The 19,311-nt window shown below is 44.8% G+C and overlaps 2 protein-coding genes across 7 annotated transcripts in view; one reads left to right on the top strand and one right to left on the bottom strand.

The window, feature by feature from the left end:
• Positions 1–2,752, bottom strand: part of mast4 (microtubule associated serine/threonine kinase family member 4) — a 79,870-nt gene extending 77,118 nt beyond the window's left edge. For 2 of the 6 annotated variants that reach the window (XM_054758306.1, XM_054758307.1), the window contains exon 1: positions 2,171–2,752. In XM_054758306.1, the coding sequence (XP_054614281.1) occupies positions 2,171–2,302 (132 nt within the window). In that variant the 5' untranslated portion in view covers positions 2,303–2,752. The remainder of the gene's footprint in view (positions 1–2,170) is intronic. The other 4 variants (XM_054758309.1, XM_054758308.1, XM_054758310.1 and 1 more) reach the window with 3 other exon arrangements.
• A 5,916-nt stretch (positions 2,753–8,668) lies between these two features.
• Positions 8,669–18,655, top strand: bcl7a (BAF chromatin remodeling complex subunit BCL7A). The gene is made up of 6 exons (XM_054756869.1): positions 8,669–8,836; positions 10,358–10,439; positions 10,527–10,623; positions 10,717–10,863; positions 16,391–16,482; positions 16,563–18,655. The coding sequence occupies exons 1-6, from the start codon at positions 8,745–8,747 to the stop codon at positions 16,629–16,631; spliced, it is 579 nt and encodes a 192-aa protein (XP_054612844.1). The 5' UTR covers positions 8,669–8,744; the 3' UTR covers positions 16,632–18,655.
• The last annotated feature ends 656 nt before the right edge of the window (positions 18,656–19,311 follow it).

Below are 19,311 nucleotides of genomic sequence, written 5' to 3'. Positions count from 1 at the left end.
TATATATATATATATATATATATATATATATATATATATATATATATATATATATATATATATATATATATATATATATATATACATACACACACACACACACACACACACACATACATACAGTCAAACTTGTCTATAGCGGCCACTAGAGGGAGTCTGCAAACGTGGCCGCTATAGACAGGTGGCCTCTATAGACAGGTTGGCATCCAGTTTGAATGTTGACCAGTCGAGGAAAAAAAAGGAAAAAAAAGGGAAAAAAATAATAATAATAATGTTGACCAGTAGAGGGCACTGTGGACTGCGGATAAAAGTTGTACAGCACTACTAGGCTTGTTATTATCATGGTTCATGGTTTTAATCCTGAACATGCATGAGTCAAACAGTAGCACATCACATAGTACAATTCACAATTTTGCATGTCCAAAAAGGAGTAGGAAGAAGCAAAGCTTATTTAATCCTACCCCTCATCAGTTTCACATCAGTTGCAAAACATTTATTCACCTCTTGTTCTTCCAAGTGTACTTTGTAGGTCTACATGACAATGTAGTGCAATCATAGCCAAGGTTTTTACTTACTAAAAGGAAGCTAGAGGCTTAATAATAACTGATAGAATATATCCACCACCCACAGAACAAAGCTGTGCTAGTAATGTCTTACGCTTGTTTTTTATATTTTACTTTTTATACGGCAGAGTGTCATTACAGCTTTAGTTCATCGGGAAGTGACGGGAAGTGACGGTGGGCGTCCCGAGCAGGAGAGCTAGGCTCAGTGCTAGCTGTGAGTTTGGAGAGAGTTGGGAAGTGTGTTTATGTTGGCGTGGATGTAAAGTCCTGCAGTGTTCTCCGCTGTTAATAAAGCCATTAAAGTGCATCGGCGACGTGAGTCTCTCCTTCCCCACAACAAGCGGCATTACAGTATTGACCAGTGCACACCAGGAAATAAACGCTGTCATTTCTTACAGGCATTGGCTGGACAGCTATGTAGTGGGGCTTGTTTAACCTTTGCCTTGTGGGCAAGCAGGAAGGAGAGACGATGCTGAGAGATGTGTGTGTGTTCTGAGCTGCTGTCTGGTGGCCGCGTTCAATAAATAAAGTTGGCAGAAGCAACAGGAGAAGTTTCCTTCTTTGCTTCGGAGCTGAATAACACTGACAAGTTAACAGACTAGTAGCGAACGGAAAAGAAGACGGCTTTGTTTGTGTCGAATACAGAAGATGAGGACTTTGATGGACTTGTGGATGAGGATTGATGAAAAATAACGTGAGTACATTCTAAAATACTTCAATTAAGTACAACCCAACTCAGTTTTGCTCCCGCTGCCGCATGCATGCTAGCGTATGTTTTTTTTTTTTCAGTAATTAAAGTCTACACACGACGGTTTCATTGATTGAAAAACAAAACTTTTTCGTGCATGAAGCTTCTACTTGAGTCGGTAATTTGGCCGCTATATGCAGTCAGATATTGACCAAGGGAGACAAAATGGGTGGCCGCTGGCCGCGTTAGACAGGTGACTGCTATACACAGGGTCTATAACATGTACATTTGCTGCGGGGGATTTTTTTCAGTGGCTGCTATAGGCAGGTGGCCGTTCTATAAAGGTGGCCACTAAGACAGGTTTGACTGTGTGTATATATATATGGTATAAATATAAAAAATAGATATTAAAATTCCTAAATAATCAAATTGGAGTAGAAAAAATGAGTATAGCTTGTGCAGTCAAAAAGGGAATGAAAAGAATAAAAAGTTGTGAAAAACAATAGATACAATTTCACCCAGTCACTGTTGTTGTGTCCTTGGGCAAGACACTTCACCCCCCCACCCCGGTGAATGAATGTTTGGTGGTGGTCGGAGAGGCCGTACGTGCACACTACCCCAGGGTAGCTGAGGTTACAGATGTAGTTTACCGCCTCCAGTGCTTTGGGTGGCTTGAAAGGGGCCATAAAATCTACTCCATTATTATGAATAACCTATTGATGATCAATGAATGACATGCATTGCATAATATTTTTAGAAGTGGCATACGTGCTTTTCATTTTTGTCCAACTGAATGTTGTTACGGTACTGTTTGATGCTAAATGTGTTTTATTAGATGATAGGGACATATTTCATATACTTTGACCAACTTTTTAAGCTTGTTTTCACATTGTTGGCATGTCCTCGTGTGTTGTTGTACCTTCTCGTCCTCACATTCGTCATCTTCTTCTTCTGGCGTCTCCTTTCCACTCCCCGTATTTGCGTCCTCTGCCACTTCGGGGACTCTCCGGAAATCCAAGTCTTCCCTCAAGGCGTCCACCTCGGCCGTCATGTCTCCGTCTCCCGGCGAGGTGGACTCGCTCCCTGCAGCCGAGACACGTCGCAGCTCCGTGGGCGTCTAGGCCAGGACTGCCCACATAAGGATGTCCGCGGTGGAGTTAGCCGCTAATTAACCTGCAGGGCCCAGCACACCTGCAGCACACCTGACCGCATACTCAACACACAACGACACCGGAAGCCCGTGACAGCGTTGAAAAAGTGTTTATCGGCACCGTGGAGCGACAGGTGGTGGCCGGTAGAAGACGCTTGCTATCCGGCTGGGTTCAGTGTTTTCAGTCCCCGCCGTCCATGCCGACACTAACGCCACCCAGCAAAAGTGCGGCGCCCAAGGGGAGACAAATGTAAACCACGCCCACAAGAAGCGAGAACGGACCAATCACGTTAACCAACTGTTATCCCTACGGAAGTAAGCGCAGCGCTAACTACTGAACTCTATACTACTGGAAGGGGCGTCCCTGCTGACCGCATGAAGCCATTGTCGGCCATCTTGCTTCACCCAAAAAAGCACACGCATACACATACATGTATCTTCATTCACTACATGTATTATGTTTCGGTATAAAAATTAACACGAATTAACAAAATTTCAATTGAAACAGAGTAAATTTACTTGACCAAAATGTCCCTCCAGTTTAGGTTTTTTCTACCTCTATTGTGTTAAATTACAAATCATAACAAGTCAATTTCAGTGTTCACAAAGTATTTGTTACGATAAGGATCTACGTAGTATCAAAGTTAAATGCTAGCATACCTTTAGAAGATGATCAGGAAAGTCAAATATTGTTGGAACTGCATTTTGTCGTAATCTAACAGTCTGGCCGGTCCTGTCCAAGTTCTCGGTGAAATGACTTGAACAGAGTTGCGATCTGGCTGCAGGAATCCACCTGTCTCTCCGCATATTTACTACCCATTGCTTTAGAAGTTGAACATTGCAGTGTGGAACTCTAAAGGAGAATAAGGGCTCATTTACAACTACTTAGATGAAAAGATGCTTACAGATTTAAAGTATCTATTTTTATAACTATTTTTTATTATTTATAAGCATTTATCTACCTGTGAAATATAAGTCCCTTCTCGCGATTTTCACGAGTATTACGATTTGTGCAATTAATAGCAGCACAAGACGGCATCTCGAACTCCTCTTAGTTCTGAGGCTTTCTTGTTTTGGGTGAAACAACATGGCGACTTCTATATTTCCGGTGGCTTCAAGCCTCCAATGCGCAGCAAGCGATCGGGGCCATTCCAGTTATAGAGTTCAGTGGCGCTAACATGCCACGCGAACGTCAAACAACGGTGACCGTGTGTAACGTGAGATCACTGTGTACACCTACATAGATATTTTGCTTTTTTTAACAAAAAAAACTTGAATAGCAGAATAATCCTTGTGAAGATTTTGCCACTACAATTGCCGGGAGAACCAGTATTTTTTGGCTCGTCGCCTTTGTGTGACGTCACTATGTGGGCGGTCAACTCCTCGTTTTGTGTCATGTTCAACTGAGCTGTTAAAATGACTTCATGCTGTCCAAAAATAACGATGCTGAGCGACGGCATTGGTGCCCGGACATGTTTTACACAAGGACAGTTTTTCCATTTGATTGTTTGCACATATTAATATTGCGCAATATGCTAGTTAGTGCTGTACTCCTGGCCTGAACATGTTGCTGCACAGTTCAGAAGTCAGAAAGGTTTCGGTGCACAGGCTTCATACTGTGCTATTTTTAAGGCCACAGCACATATTTCGACCAGAAGTTAGAAACACAGGATGTAAGGTGCCCATGTTGCTACTCTAAATGAAACATTTCAATAAGGCTTAATGTGTTATTTAGTGATGAACACTAATCCCTCGTTTATCGCAGTTAATTGGTTTCAGACCCGTGATATATCCTTTTCACCCATTGATACCTTCCCGTCTGGATGCAACGCTTTACTAATCCGGCACAGTGTGGACGCTCATTTTTTTCAACTCGCCAAAAAAAAAAAAAAAAAAATCCCAGGAACATCCAGTGTGGACTGGGCCTTGGTGAAGAGTCTAGTCCAGGGGTGCTCACACTTTTTTAGCCTGTGAGCTACTTTTAAAATGACCAAGTCCCAAAGATCTACCTACTACTCTAAATATAGAAAGTATATATATTTACTATATTTATTTCATAAAATATGCGTATGTATTTATGTAGGTTATACATGTACTATATCAGGAGTGCCCGCACTTTCTCAGCATGCAAGTACAAGTCCAAATGATCTACCTCTTTCTATAAAACATATAACATACCGTAAATCACGGTGTATAAACCACACCTGTGTATTAACCGCACCCCCATTTTCAGGCTCATGGCGGGGAAAAACAAATTTTTAGTTCATAAATGCTTGCCAACTCTTTCATCTCAAATCAACATGCGTAAAGGTACTAAGCAATTTCAAAAAGAAGAAGAAAGGAGAAATCTGAACTTCGGCATCTAGATCTTTAATATTATGGCTAAGCACAGATTAATAATAATAATAATAATAAAAAATAAAAATAAAGAAATTTGCTATTTTCAGAGATGTTTTGATATCTTATCTTTCACTGCTTCTCTTTTTCTCTATTATTATTTTATTGCATTGCTTCAGTGTGAATTTGAATAAACTCCAACGTTGTATTGTATTTTACATTGGAAGCTTAGGTTAGCTTCAGTGTATATAGAGATGGTTTCACTGTGTGAAAATACAGACAGCCGTCAGATAAGTTAGTTGCATACACTAGCATTTTCAGCAACTGTACAGCAGAGGGCGCTAAAGTCAAAGCAACTGTCTGACCCACAGACGGCTATTCTAAAATGGACTTCTCGTCAATTTCTGCGTCTGGTCACAGACCTGTCATCGTGTATAAACCGCACCCCGATTTTTTGCTTCTTACCAGTGGAAAAAAAAGTGCCGTTTATACACGGTGCTTTACGGTATGCAAAATGTAAGCAGTAAACTCTGAAATTCTATTGTAAATATTCATGATTAGTATTTCACATTCACATTTTCAAAGTCATAACTCCTAAATAGTTGTGTACTAGTGAGTGAGTACTGGTAAATATGTCAGTCACATTAGCTACGTAACGTTCATTAGCACACACAGTTCATGTATTACATCCAGTTAGCATTTGCTATCAAACATTATCCATATACAAGAATGGAAAATGATGATGCAAAAGACAATGCAGCCCAAGTCAAGGCAACCTATTGAAAAGGTTTCCACTAATGGGCACATTTTTAATTTCATCATGAAATAATAGTTTAAGAAGCCAACGTGTAGAAAACACTGATTTCTGTAGTAGAGTTCATGATGCCAAGCAAAGCCAGTCAACAATACACTTTTTTTCTACGTAGCTAGCCGCTACAAGTGAACAGATGACTTTAGTTATAGACATAGACATCTTAGAGCAGAGTTAGTTCATCCATCATCACAGTCATAAAGATGAAAGTTGCATCTTCGTGTTAGCTTGAAACGCTGCGGGGGAGCGAGCGCCAATCAGGAGGGAAGCTTAATGTCAGCTGACTGATGTCATATGACAACTACAAAGCGACGTTTACGCCATTGACCCAAACTACATTGGAGACAGCACATTTTAATTTTGCATATTATGTCATTTAGAGGTGTATTCCTGGCCCAATACATTGCAGCAGAGTTCAGAAATCCAAAACGTTAGATGTAAAGGCTCTTTATGAGGCTATTTGAAGGGAGACAGCACCTACTATTGTCAAATATATTTTGTGGCGTAGTAGGCCCCATCACAAGGCAGCCAAGTTCACCGTATATTAACTAATTAACACTAACATGTAAAGCACACGTGTCAAACTGGTGCCCTGGAGGGCCGAGACGCTGCAGGTTTTCTCTCCAACCAGTTTCTTCAGCAGGTGATTTAATTGATGAGCTCCTTCCCTCAAACTGAAGGTGTTGATCATTAAAATCACCTGCTTTAGTGACTGGCTGGAAAGAAAACCTGCAGTGTCTCCGCCCTCCATGGCACGAGTTTGACACCCCTGATGTAAAGGCTTTCCAAGCAGTTGAAACAGCACCCTCTGCTGCCAGAAGTCAGTAATGGTGGGTGCACAGGCCCCATATTGTGCTATTTTAAAGAGTTTTATTTAAATGGTTATAGGATATTAAAAGATGGATAAGATTAATTATTCCTATACGCAAGTAAATTATCAAAAATCCAACTGATAATAAGAGATAAGAGTGTGTGTTCAGCGCTTTCGACCCAATAATACAAGCTTTGCTGAGCTGCAGTGACCTCGGCTGGCGTCATGTGGTAATTCCATCCTGGTGACCTTTGACGTCACAGTATAACCACAACACAAACTCACAAATCAACCATATAAAAACAAATCGCTGCCGGAATAACTCACAATTTGAGTCACTACTTTTTGACGCGCATATATTTACCTGACAAATCGCTGAAAGAGTAAAAGTAACGCGCCCATGCTTGCTCACACGTTAGCATCATAGTTAGCCTAAACACGTTCAGGGTGTTTAGGATGAAGTTTAGCAATCGCGCCACATTTTCGCCAGAATGTTGTGTTAGAAACCAACCCCAAAACACACACACACATAGCATTAACACGGCTCAGTGGAACATATGCTATCGTGCTAATTAGCATAGCATCCCTTCCTCCTCGCCCCCTCCATTCAGTGTGCACGGTAGGTCGATCCGATTATCGGTAGTAACGATAACAACGGTAGTATCAGTTTTGGATAGATGCTTCTTTTCACAAACACAGTACCTTCCGCTTTTTGTGGTTGATATTGGAAGTATAGGACGAAAGTGGTTGAACAAACCCAGAAATTGTGTTCAAGATGCAACTCGACAAAACCTACCGTGCGCAATCAGACTTAATTGGTCCCGCAACGGTGGTTATCAACTTACTTTGTCAAGTCCGGTTTTCGCGTTCACATGAAAGGGGGCGTTTGACGTCATAATATTCGACTTCCGCCGAAAAGTGAAGCAATCCCAGCCAGTGTATTTAACAAAAAATGAGTACATAATTATTATAGAGCGTTATGAGGAGTTCCCAAAAGATTATGACGGCTAAAAGCAACACTGTCGCCGCCGATACAGGGAGGGAGGACTGCTAGCATGCCAGCATGCAGCCTGCCAATGCGCAAATTAACACAGATTATTATAAAAGCTAAACCCTACTAGTTTTTTCATTTATCAACGCTCAACATTGCACAACGTTGACCTATTAACCCGCATCCACTTAAAAAAATAAATACATTGGAGCAACAACATTCGTTTTTGATGATATAAATTAATTTAATATTTTTATCTGCTGTATCTAGTTGAGACCACTAGATGGCAGTGTTTTGCGTATGACGTGTTTTGGAGCATCTTTTTCTCCCACTTTTTATAATAACACGAGTGTTTTAATGCAGTTGATTGATGCCTCACAGTGCTTATTCCTCCAGAAAATGTTGTAATATAAGAAGACTAACAGGATCAATACTCACGCAAGGACCCCTGTGACATTTACATCTGATAACATTAATTATTAATAGTCCACATTGCATTTTATTTCTGGTGCTTGCGTGAGCATATCTAGCGTATTCCCTCTCACTTTTAGATGGATAATATCATCAGGGAATGCTCTTTTTTATTTTTATTTTTTCCCCATGTCCCCTCGGGAACCTCGTCAGTTCTAAATAAATGGTGACGCCATCTCCTAATTAGTTAAACGGTGAAACAGTAGCACTTTCATTGCTGATTTTAAGATTAAAGCCTGGACATAACCTGGTCCCGAAAAGGCTATGAGCTTAGCCTAAGTTACCATGGCGATACAGCTGCTTTAAAAGAGAGCTACCTTCTCTGAACACACAACTCCTAACCCATTAAACTCGCTGCTCAGAATACCCCCATTATTTCATTGTTGATTAAGTTACAATTATATATTGTTTACAAAGTGAGGGGAATAACTTGATTCTTTTGATGACATTGTTGTACTAAACATCGTTAAAATGTTAATAATAAAATATAAATTCAATTAGTATCTTGTTGAAATACTGTATTGTTTGGCTAAAATCGTTTTCCTGTGTTATAGTGGTATAGCACACAAATATTGATAATACGTAATGTAAACAGGAAGCTGTTTGACTTCTTTTACTGCTAATTTTGTATTCTTCCTGCAACAGCAAAGTAATTTCCTGCGAAAGATTCATCTATTCTGATTATAATTGTGATTGACAATTCAAAAATCACCAAATCATTCAATAATTTTGAAAATTGTAAGTAAAATATATTAGTATCGACAATAAGGGCCAATGTGTGCACCTCGTCTCGGATCGACACCACATTTGTAGTATCGCCACCCAGCGCGCATGCGCACTGTTGTCGCTGTGCCCTCCACTGTTTGCATTGTGTCTGTAGAGCCGGCGAGTCGTCCCCGAAAACAATTCTTCCACCGCGGCAATGTCGGGCAGGTCGGTCCGAGCGGAGACCCGGAGCAGGGCCAAAGATGACATCAAGCGGGTTATGGCCGCGATCGAGAAAGTACGAAAATGGTAAGCGGCGGAAACGACGAGAGAAGGGAGAGGAGGGGGGGTCGGAGGCAAAAAGCTGCCTCGGTTATCTAACAAGGAGAAAGCTTTGTTGGGGGCAGCGATGAATGAAAGAACAGGAAGCTGATTTTCGGCGTTCCTTGGCGGGCTTGACTTCACATGCGGCTCGGGTGTACACACAGGACCCCCCCACCCGGCGCCGGCTTCTCGTCTGGCCGCCGAGCTGCTGCTCTTCCTCGCCGCCGTGTTGGAGCCAGAAGAAGCCATTTCTGCAGTCACATGAAGCCGCCTGACGCGGAGCACACACGGGGGTGGAGGACTTTTAAAACGCCCCGAGCGAGCCGCGGTTCTCTGAATGGATATAACGTTTCCACGACGACGCCCTCGACTCGGAGCAGTTTGGAGTTTTCCGTGTGGACTTTTAAAACGAGCGCTTTTTTTTCTTTTTCCAAGTGCCGGAGAACAAGGCTCGGTGGGGGTGGGGAGCGGGAAGTAGGTTGCTGGAACGGGCGGTAAATGATCGAGAAGATCGCTGCGATTTCAGTAAAAACGCTTGTTTACATCTTATAGTCTTACTTATACACCGTTACAACGCGTTTGTTTAACATTATTAGTATATACACTATAGTATGTAGTACGCACACACACACACACACACACACGCCTGTCTTTTTCGAGACACAATACCGAAGCACCTTAACAAACTTTGTATCCATTTCTAACTTGGCCTAATGTAATGTACTCACAAGATGTTAATTTTTCTATTGGCCTCTTTTTCTTAAAATAACAGGACTCTTTTTTAAAAAGTGTAAGCTCGCATGTTCTACAACGTTCAATCATTAGCGCGATTGCTAATTTATTACAATGTTGGATAATCTTAAATATGTTCAATTACAATTACATGTAAGTCGAAATTTTACTTTACCGCACGTAAATGGTACTTCCGGGTTGACCCCATGTCAACAATGTGACTTCCGGTTTTGCGGTCCGTCAGTACCGTAGTAGCACTTTGTGTTGTAACTTTGTATTTATCGTCTAAACCACCACTGCAATGCTAATAAATATCGAATATGGTGGCATAAATGTAATGATTTCTACATTTAAATGTACAAAAATTACTTTGCTACACGTAAATGTCACTCTCGGTTTAGCTCCATGTCAACAATGTGACTTCAGCTTATACTGCCGCGCAATAGTAGCACTTTAGTTACTATAACTTCATATTAATTGTCTAAACGCCGCTGCAATATTGGTAAATATAATTGAAATTTATTTTAAATTTAAATAAATTTCTACATACAAATTTTAATATTACTGTTACAGGTAAAGATGTTACTTCCGGGTTGGCTTGCAGAAACACTATCACCTTAGGTTCGACTGCCAGTCCTGTTTATCGATGTAAAGTACTATTTATTAGCTAAATGCAGCCGAAAATGTTCCACCATTACTGTTAATGCAACCTCTCGCAACAATACCACTTCCTGTCCACGATAACACTTCCTGTGATGTGTCTGTCCTATCCAGGGAGAAGAAATGGGTGACTGTCGGAGACACGTCTCTTCGTATCTACAAGTGGGTGCCAGTGACGGAGCCCAAGTCAGATGACGTGAGAAACCTGCCAAGAATCCATATTTTTTACATTTGGCCATGAAATGACCTCATTTGGTTTAATGTGTACTTCTGTTGTTTGAAGAAAAATAAGAACAAGAAGAAGGGCAAGGATGAGAAATACGGCTCTGAGTTGACAACCCCAGAGAACAGTTCCTCTCCCGGGATGATGGACATGCACGGTGAGCACCACAGCGGCCAAAGGTCCCATTTGGTGCCATACTTGGTGGAGCCATTATGTAAAGTGTTGGGATCCCTGCTTGTTTGCCTTGCAGATGACAACAGCAACCAGAGCTCCATCGCCGACTCGTCGCCCGTCAAACAGGAAACCAGCTGTAGCACCAGTCCGGCACCGGAGTCCACTACGGCGTCTCTTCGCGACAACGACGTCAAGACCGATCAGAGTCCCGACGCCAAGAGGGGTGAGACACACATGCTGTAGTCCTGCTGCTTTTTACACTTGGCACTTTTTCTGAAAAATGACTAATGAACTCCCGGGTTTACAGAGAGGACGATTCCTTACCTTTATGCTGTGGTTGGCTTGCACACGAAAACACAGCAAGAGCCGCGTTGTCCTGCATCAGTGTGGCGACGCGTGACTACCTCGCTCTTCTGTCGCGCGCACGTAACGACTTCTCCGGACAGTCGCAAATTGAGGTTGAAATGAAGTTGAAATTGATGAGCGTGCATCCTAACGTGATACAACAAAAATGACATTACTCATAAGATCACGACTTGTTGGAAACATTATTTCTCATAACATGATGACATTTTCTCTCAAAATGGACATTTCCCCCCAAAAAACGTTTCTTGAAAAATGGCATTTTTTACGTGCGCGTAGTACTTTTCTTGAGAAAGTGAGGACATTCTCACTGGATTCCAACTTTTTCCTCCTAAAACTATTTCCATAACATTACTTGCCTTGACAAACTTTGCTGTTCTCATAAGATTAAAAAAAAACACAAAATGATTTATGTCATCAAATTTTGATTGAAAAAAGTTTTTTTTGTAACATGACTTTTGTAGACAAACAACGTTATTGCCAACAGATCAGCACCTGTTTCTCAAACAATAACAACAACAACGTTTGTTCCCCTAACGTGACTTTTCTTGAAAACTAGCACATTTTCATAAGCTTACCACTTTAAAAATATATATATATATATTTATATATTTCATCCTGACTAACTTTGTTGTTTTCGTAAGATTACACTTTTATTTTCAACATTTTTTGTAACGTTGCTTGTCCTGAAAAATGAAGTTGTTTTCATAAGTTTACAACTCTTTAAACACAAATATTTTTTGTCCTGACAAACTTTGCAGTTTTCACGAGATTAGGATTTTTCCCCCAAAACTTTATTTAAAAAGCCTACATTGACAAAATGCGTTGTTTTCATAAGACTGCAGTTTTTTTCCAAAAGGTTTTTTTGTAGCGTTGTCTTGAAAAATGAAGTCGTTTTTATGAGATTACAACTTTTAGTTTTCAAGAAACACTTGATTTCCGCAACGTTACTTGTCCTGAAAAGGAAGTTGTTTGCATAAGATTACAACTTAAAAAAGATAGATTTTGTCCTGTCAAACTTTGCTGTTTTCATAAGATTAGGATTTTTTTGCAAAAAACTTTATTTTAAAAAATCATGCTGACAGACTTTATTTTCACAAGATGGCACTTTTTTCCCAATAAAACTTTATTTCCATAACGTTACTTGTCCCGAAAATGAAGCCGTTTTCTTAAGATTCATTCCATTCCATTTTCCTCCGCTTATCCGGGTCCGGGTCGCGGGGGCAGCAGTCTCAGTAGGGAAGCCCAGACTTCCCGGTCCCCGACCACCTCCTCCAGCTCCACCGGGAGGACACCGAGGCGTTCCCAGGCCAGCTGTGAGACATAATCCCTCCAGCGTGTCCTAGGTCTTCCCCGGGGCCTTCTCCCGGCTGGGCATGCCCGAAACACCTCACCAGGGAGGCGTCCGGGAGGCATCCGGACTAGATGCCCGAGCCACCTCAGCTGGCTCCTCTCGATGTGAAGGAGCAGCGGCTCTACTCTGAGCTCCTCTCGGATAACCGAGCTCCTCACCCTGTCTCTTAGGGTGAGTCCCGCTACCCTACGAAGAAAACTCATTTCGGCCGCTTGTATCCGCAATCTCGTTCTTTCGGTCATGACCCAAAGCTCATGACCATAGGTGAGGGTGGGAACATAGATCGATCGGTAAATTGAGAGCTTTGCCTTCCGGCTCAGCTCTCTCTTCACCACGACGGTCCGGTACAGCGACCGCATTACTGCAGACGCTGCGCCGATCCGCCTATCGACCTCACGCTCCAACCTTCCCTCACTCGTGAACAAGACCCCGAGATAGAACTCCTCCACCTGGGGCAGGACCTCATTCCCAACCCGGAGGGAGCAATCCACCCTTTTCCGACTGAGAACCATGGCCTCGCATTTGGAGGTGCTGAGTCTCATCCCAGAAGCTTCACACTCAGATGCAAACCGTCCCAGTAAACGCTGCAGGTCACAGCTCGATGAGGCCATCAGGACCACATCGTCTGCAAATAGCAGAGATGAGATCCTAGTGCCCCCGAACTGGACTCCCTCGACACCTTGGCTGCGCCTAGAAATTCTGTCCATGAAAATTATGAACAGAATCGGTGACAAAGGGCAGCCTTGGCGGAGGCCAACGTTCACCGGAAACAGGCTTGACTTACTACTGGCAATGCGAACCAGGCTCCTGCTCCGGTTGTACAAGGACTGAATGGCACGTAGTAGCGCGCCACCAATCCCATACTCCCGGAGCACCCCCCACAGGACACCGCGAGGGACACGGTCGAATGCCTTTTCCAGGTCCACAAAGCACATGTAGACCGGTTGGGCAAACTCCCAAGTACCCTCCAGGACCCTTGCAAGGGTGTAGAGCTGGTCCAGTGTTCCGCGACCAGGACGAAAACCACATTGCACCTCCTGTAGCCGAGGTTCGATTAACGGTCGTACCCTTCTCTCCAGCACCCTGGAATAGACTTTCCCAGGGAGGCTGAGGAGTATGATCCCCCTATAGTTGGAACACACCCTCCGGTCACCCTTCTTGAAAAGGGGAACCACCACCCCAGTCTGCCAATCCAGAGGTACTGTTCCCGACTTCCACGCAATGTTGAAGAGACGTGTCAGCCAAGACAGTCCCGCAACATCCAAAGCCTTGAGGAATTCAGGGCGAAACTCGTCCACCCCCGGAGCTTTGCCACTGGGGAGCATTTTGACTACCCCAGATACCTCAGCCACGGTGATGGAACTGTCCGCGTTCGTATCCTCAGTCTCTGCTTCCTCTATGGAAGGTATGTCAGTGGGATTGAGAAGGGCCTCAAAGTATTCCTTCCACCGCCCAACTATATCCTCAGTCGAGGTCAGCAGGCTCCCGTCCCCACTGTAAACAGTGTGGACCGGGCACTGCTTCCCCTTTCTGAGGCGCCGGACGGTTTGCCAGAACCTCTTCGAGGCCGACCGAAAGTCGTGTTCCATGGCCTCACCGAACTCCTCCCACACCCGAGTTTTTGCCTCGACCACCGCCGAAGCCGCGTGCCGCTTGGCCTGCTGGTACCCGTCAGCTGCTTCAGGAGTCCCACAAGCCATCCATGCTCGATAGGACTCCTTCTTCAGCTTGACGGCAGCCCTGACCTCTGGTGTCCACCATCGGGTTCGGGGCTTGCCGCCACGACTGGCACCGACCACCTTGCGGCCGCAGCTCCGATCGGCTGCCTCAGCAATGGAGGCACGGAATAGAGCCCATTCGGACTCGATATCCTCGTCCTCCCCCGGGATGCAGGAGAAGCTCTGCCGGAGGTGAGAGCTGAAGACTCGACGAACAGGAGACTCTGCCAAACGTTCCCAGCACACCCTCACTACACGTTTGGGTCTCCCGGGTCTGTCCGGCATCCTCCCCCGCCATCTAATCCAACTCATCACCAGGTGGTGATCAGTTGACAGCTCAGCCCCTCTCTTTACCCGTGTGTCCAAAACATGCGGACGCAGGTCTGATGATACGACTACAAAGTCGATCATAGACCTGCGGCCTAGGGTGTCCTGGTGCCATGTGCACTTATGGACATCCTTATGCTGGAACATGGTGTTTGTGATGGACAAACTGTGGTTCGCACAGAAGTCCAACAACATCACACCGCACGGGTTCAGATCGGGGAGGCCGTTCCTCCCAATCACGCCCCTCCAGGTCACACTGTCATTGCCCACATGGGCGTTGAAGTCTCCCAGCAAAACGACAGAGTCACCAGTTGGGGTGCTCTCCAGCACCCCTCTGATGGACTCCAAGAAGGCTGGGTACTCTGAACTGCCGTTTGGCGCGTACGCACAAATGACAGTCAGGACCCTTTCCCCAACCCGAAGGCGTAGGGAAATGACCCTCTCGTTTACCGGGGATGACTCCAACACAGAGGCACCGAGCCGGGGGGCTATTAATAAGCCCACACCAGCTCGCCGCCTCTCCCCTGCAGCAACTCCAGAGTAGAACAAGGCCCAGCCCCTCTCGAGGAGTTTGGATCCAGAACCCAAACTGTGGGTCGAGGTGAGTCCGACTATATCTAGTCGGAATGTCTCAACCTCTCTCACAAGTTCGGGCTCCTTCCCCGCCAGAGAAGTGACGTTCCATGTCCCAAGAACCAGATTTGGCCGCCGAAGACCAGGTCGCCTAGGTGCCCGCCCTCGACCGCCACCCAAAACGCAATGCACCGGACCCTTATGCTTGCCCCCGCAGGTGGTGGGTCTACGGGGGGGAGATCCCGTGCGGCTTCTTCGGGCTGAGCCCGGCCGGGTCCCACGGGTGAAAGCCCGACCACCAGACGCTCGCCTGCGAGCCCCTCCCCCAGGCCTGGCTCCAGGGTGAGGCCCCGGTATCCCACTTCCGGGCGAGGTGCGGTCTCTCCTCGTGTGTTTATTCATAGGGGTCTTCTGAATCACTCTTGGTCTGGCCCGTCACCCAGGACCTGTTTGCCTTGGGAGACCCTACCAGGGGCATATAGCCCCAGACAACATAGCTCCTAGGATCACTCGGGCACACAAACCCCTCCACCACGGTAAGGTGGTGATTCACGGAGGGGTTCTTAAGATTCAAATTAAAAAAAAAAAAACGCTTTTGTCCTGACAAACGTTGCTGTTTTCATAAGATTTCCATTTGGTTCCAAAAAGGGTTATTTTGGTGAGATGACTTGCCTTGTCTTGTCTTGCTCAGACGAGGGCTTGTCTTCTTCTTCCTGGAACATCACCTGTGTTGCCAAGCAACGAGGTTGTTTTTCTCTACGTCCATCTTCCTTCCATGCCTTCCTTTGCGCTCCAGCAAGGCTGCCCCTCCAGTTGTTCTTTTTGGAGCTGATGGCTTGACTGATGGCTTGACTGATGGATGGACTGATGGCTTGACTGATGGCTTGACTGATGGCTTGACTGATGGCTTGACTGATGGCTTGACTGATGGCTTGACTGATGGATGGACTGATGGCTTGACTGATGGATGGACTGATGGCTGGACTGATGGCTGGACTGATGGATGGACTGATGGCTTGACTGATGGATGGACTGATGGATGGACTGATGGATTGACTGATGGCTGGACTGATGGATGGACTGATGGATGGACTGATGGATGGACTGATGGATGGACTGATGGATTGACAGATGGATTGACTGATGGATTGACAGATGGATTGACTGATGGATTGACTGATGGATTGACTGATGGATGGACTGATGGATGGACTGATGGATGGACTGATGGCTTGACTGATGGCTTGACTGATGGATGGACTGATGGATTGACTGATGGATTGACTGATGGATTGACTGATGGATTGACTGATGGATTGACTGATGGCTTGACTGATGGCTGGACTGATGGCTGGACTGATGGCTTGACTGATGGATTGACTGATTGATCGCTTGACTGCGTTTGGCGTCTTCAGGTAAGAACGCGTCGTCATTGGAAGGTTCCGATCGAGCACAGAGCATCAAGAGAGAAGGGGAGAAAGACGTTTCGGACAGCAAAACCACTCAGGTAAAAACGGATGTGAATGTTCTGCACTCCTGTTTCCGTGTGGAAAAGGCACTGAATAGTGGGTGTGGCTTGTGTGGCAGGACGTGGATCAAGCGGCCCCACCCAGCAAGAAGAGCAAAGTAGAGTGTGTGGACTTTGAAGAGAGTTAAACACTCTGCCCCCCTTCACTCCTTTGTCCAAAGGGAGACTTGACGTCTCCCCCCCCCTCCTCCGGGTACTCCTCCACAACAGCCCCCCCCCAACCCCCAACACCACCAAACGTGCTTCCTTCCACGTGTGACCAGGAGGACGGCGCCCGGGTGTCCAGATTTAGGAAAGTTTTTTTTTTAAGTGGGGGCAGGGTGTGGGGGGAGGGGCGGGGTTACCACGCTGGGACGTCGATGCTCCCGTTAGACTGATGTTGTTTCTCTCGGTGTTTAGGAAAGTGTTTTTTCTCAGGAGGGTCAATGCACTGTTACGGTATGTCACAATCGATCACACACATTTGCTGCTCTCCAGTGGAAGCCTCTTCTCTCCCTCCATCGCAACGTCCTCTTTGGGAAGCGAGGAAGGTGCCTTGACAGCGCTTTTTGGTGCCATCTTTTTGTCTTTTTTTTCTTTTCTTTTTTTTGCCTTAAAACACTCACAGAGTGGGGGGCGAGGGGGGGTGGTATGCTGGAGCTTATCCCAGCGACCTAATGAGGATAAGCGGCATAGAAAACAGATGGATGGTCACAGAGTGGTGTTGCCGTTAGCTTTAGCATCTCACATCTGACCTTTAGCTTAGCAGAAAGCCTGGAAGCGAGGCTTAGCCCCTTTCACACATTTCCTGGGTCCAGGTTCTGTGTGAACACACCCGGCAATTTTCCACCTTTTGGAGGTAAGAGTAGAAGCCTGTTTGATGCTGCTTGCAAGTCCTCCACCGACACAGGATGGAAGGCAAAGTTGTTGGCGCTGGTCTGAATAGCTTTCCAACATGACATTGTTGGGTGCGGGAGGGAAAAATCAACCCGGCAATTTACCTCCACTTTTACAGCCCCTTTCACACACTGCCTGTAAGAGCCGGCATTTTCCTGGGTTGCAGTTTTGTGTGAACGTCGCCAACACAGAATGGAGGGCACAGTAGACTGACTCGTCCCTTTCACACATTTAGAAAACTTTTTTTCTGTGTCACTGTTCTGTGTGAACAGTACCCCCACAGCAGGTGGGTGTTGACACATCACACAAAGAGCCTCTTTCAGCAAATTGACAGTAAGCACCGGCCTTTTTCCCCCCTTTGTGGCTGTTCTGTGTGAACACCACCAACAGCGAATGAAAGGCAAAGTCGGCCCGGCCTATTTTTCCACCGCTTGCGTGGAACTAACTCTGTAAAAACGTGCTTCTGTGTATAAAGAGCAGCGACACAGACCTGACACATCACAGCAGGTGCTGACAAACATCCGCTTCCATGGCCACTGTGTGAAAGCGCGCACAATAGCTGGCTTGACTGGGTCCTGCATGAAAGGCTAAGGTGAATAAATGCCGGACCTGTTGCAGGGATCGCGTCTGTCTTTGTCCGTCCTTTTACATGGAGGACGAGGCGAGGCGCCAACGTGAGCGCCACGCGCTAGCACAAGTCCAGGTTTCTCCCGACACCAACAGGTGGTTAAAATGTCCCGCTAGCTCTGTCCTCACGGCGCTGATGTAACGCTCGGGTCGGTTGTGGGCGCCCCCTACTTGAAGTCTTGCGTGGGGTACGGGAGGAGCCGGCGGTGGGTAGGCGTGGCTTATGCGGGATGCGTGGCGGCGTCTCATGGACGGAGAGAAGAGCAGCGTAGAGGATGGATTAGCATATACCTCATTCCCAGTCCAGCAGCGCTGGCGTTTCCAATGCTATGGTTGACATGTACACTTGTGATTATTATTATTATTATTATTATTATTATTATTATTATTATTATTATTATTATTGTTAAACACACACACACACTTTTGAACCTGGTAGCTTTGAAGCCATGGAGCGCATCCATCCATCCCAGCTTCTAGTCTCATTCTTTTCTTTCTTTCTCCTCCTCACACTCGGGACCATTTTGTTTGACTTTAGAACTTGTACAGATTTATGCTTTTGCCTTTTTTTGACTTATTTATTCCATCAGTAGTGCTTGGTTTTTATGCTCCGATGCTTTTGTTTTCTTAATAAAAGTCACAAAACTTGGCTGCTGCTTGTTGATTCCGATTCTTGATTGGTCCTTTCCAATCGCTTCATAACACCACCAAAACATTTCCACCCTCTTAATGTTGCGTTCAGCTTCATTTAAAACCTCTCACATTATTTGGGGGGGGGGATACACATTTCCACAACAAGTAGTAAAATATGCTATGCTTTAGGCCTTTTTCATGAGCAGATCTCTGCCAGATTATCAGGAAAAGATTGGTTTGCACTCGAGGCGTTATTCTAAAAGTTTACAGTTCCTTCAAAAGGACTCAAGAACTTTTTTCGGATACTGTTACCAAGTTAATATTTCATGTAATATAAAACCAAAAATCTCTATTACAATTTAAAGAAGAAAAATAAAAAAACGTAACTTGTAAAACTTTATTCTGGTCAGATTACAATTTTTAAAAAACATTACAATGTAATATTTCATATTCGCTAAATTAAAAAACTTTCAACAAGTTTTATAATCTCTATATTTGAAAATCTTGTTATATTTCTAATTTTTTCTAAAAAAAAAATCTCTAAAAAAACCCTTGTAATATTACAACTTTATTCTCACCAAATTACATTTTTAAAAATGCAATATTTGCACGGAATCTCTAAAGTTTTTTTCTCAAAAAATGCATTTCTGAAAATAATCTACATTGAAAAAT

This window comes from Dunckerocampus dactyliophorus, chromosome 17, assembly GCF_027744805.1.
Source record: "Dunckerocampus dactyliophorus isolate RoL2022-P2 chromosome 17, RoL_Ddac_1.1, whole genome shotgun sequence".
NCBI classification, from domain to species: Eukaryota; Metazoa; Chordata; class Actinopteri; order Syngnathiformes; family Syngnathidae; genus Dunckerocampus; species Dunckerocampus dactyliophorus.
This window is presented reverse-complemented; position numbering and strand designations above follow the sequence as displayed.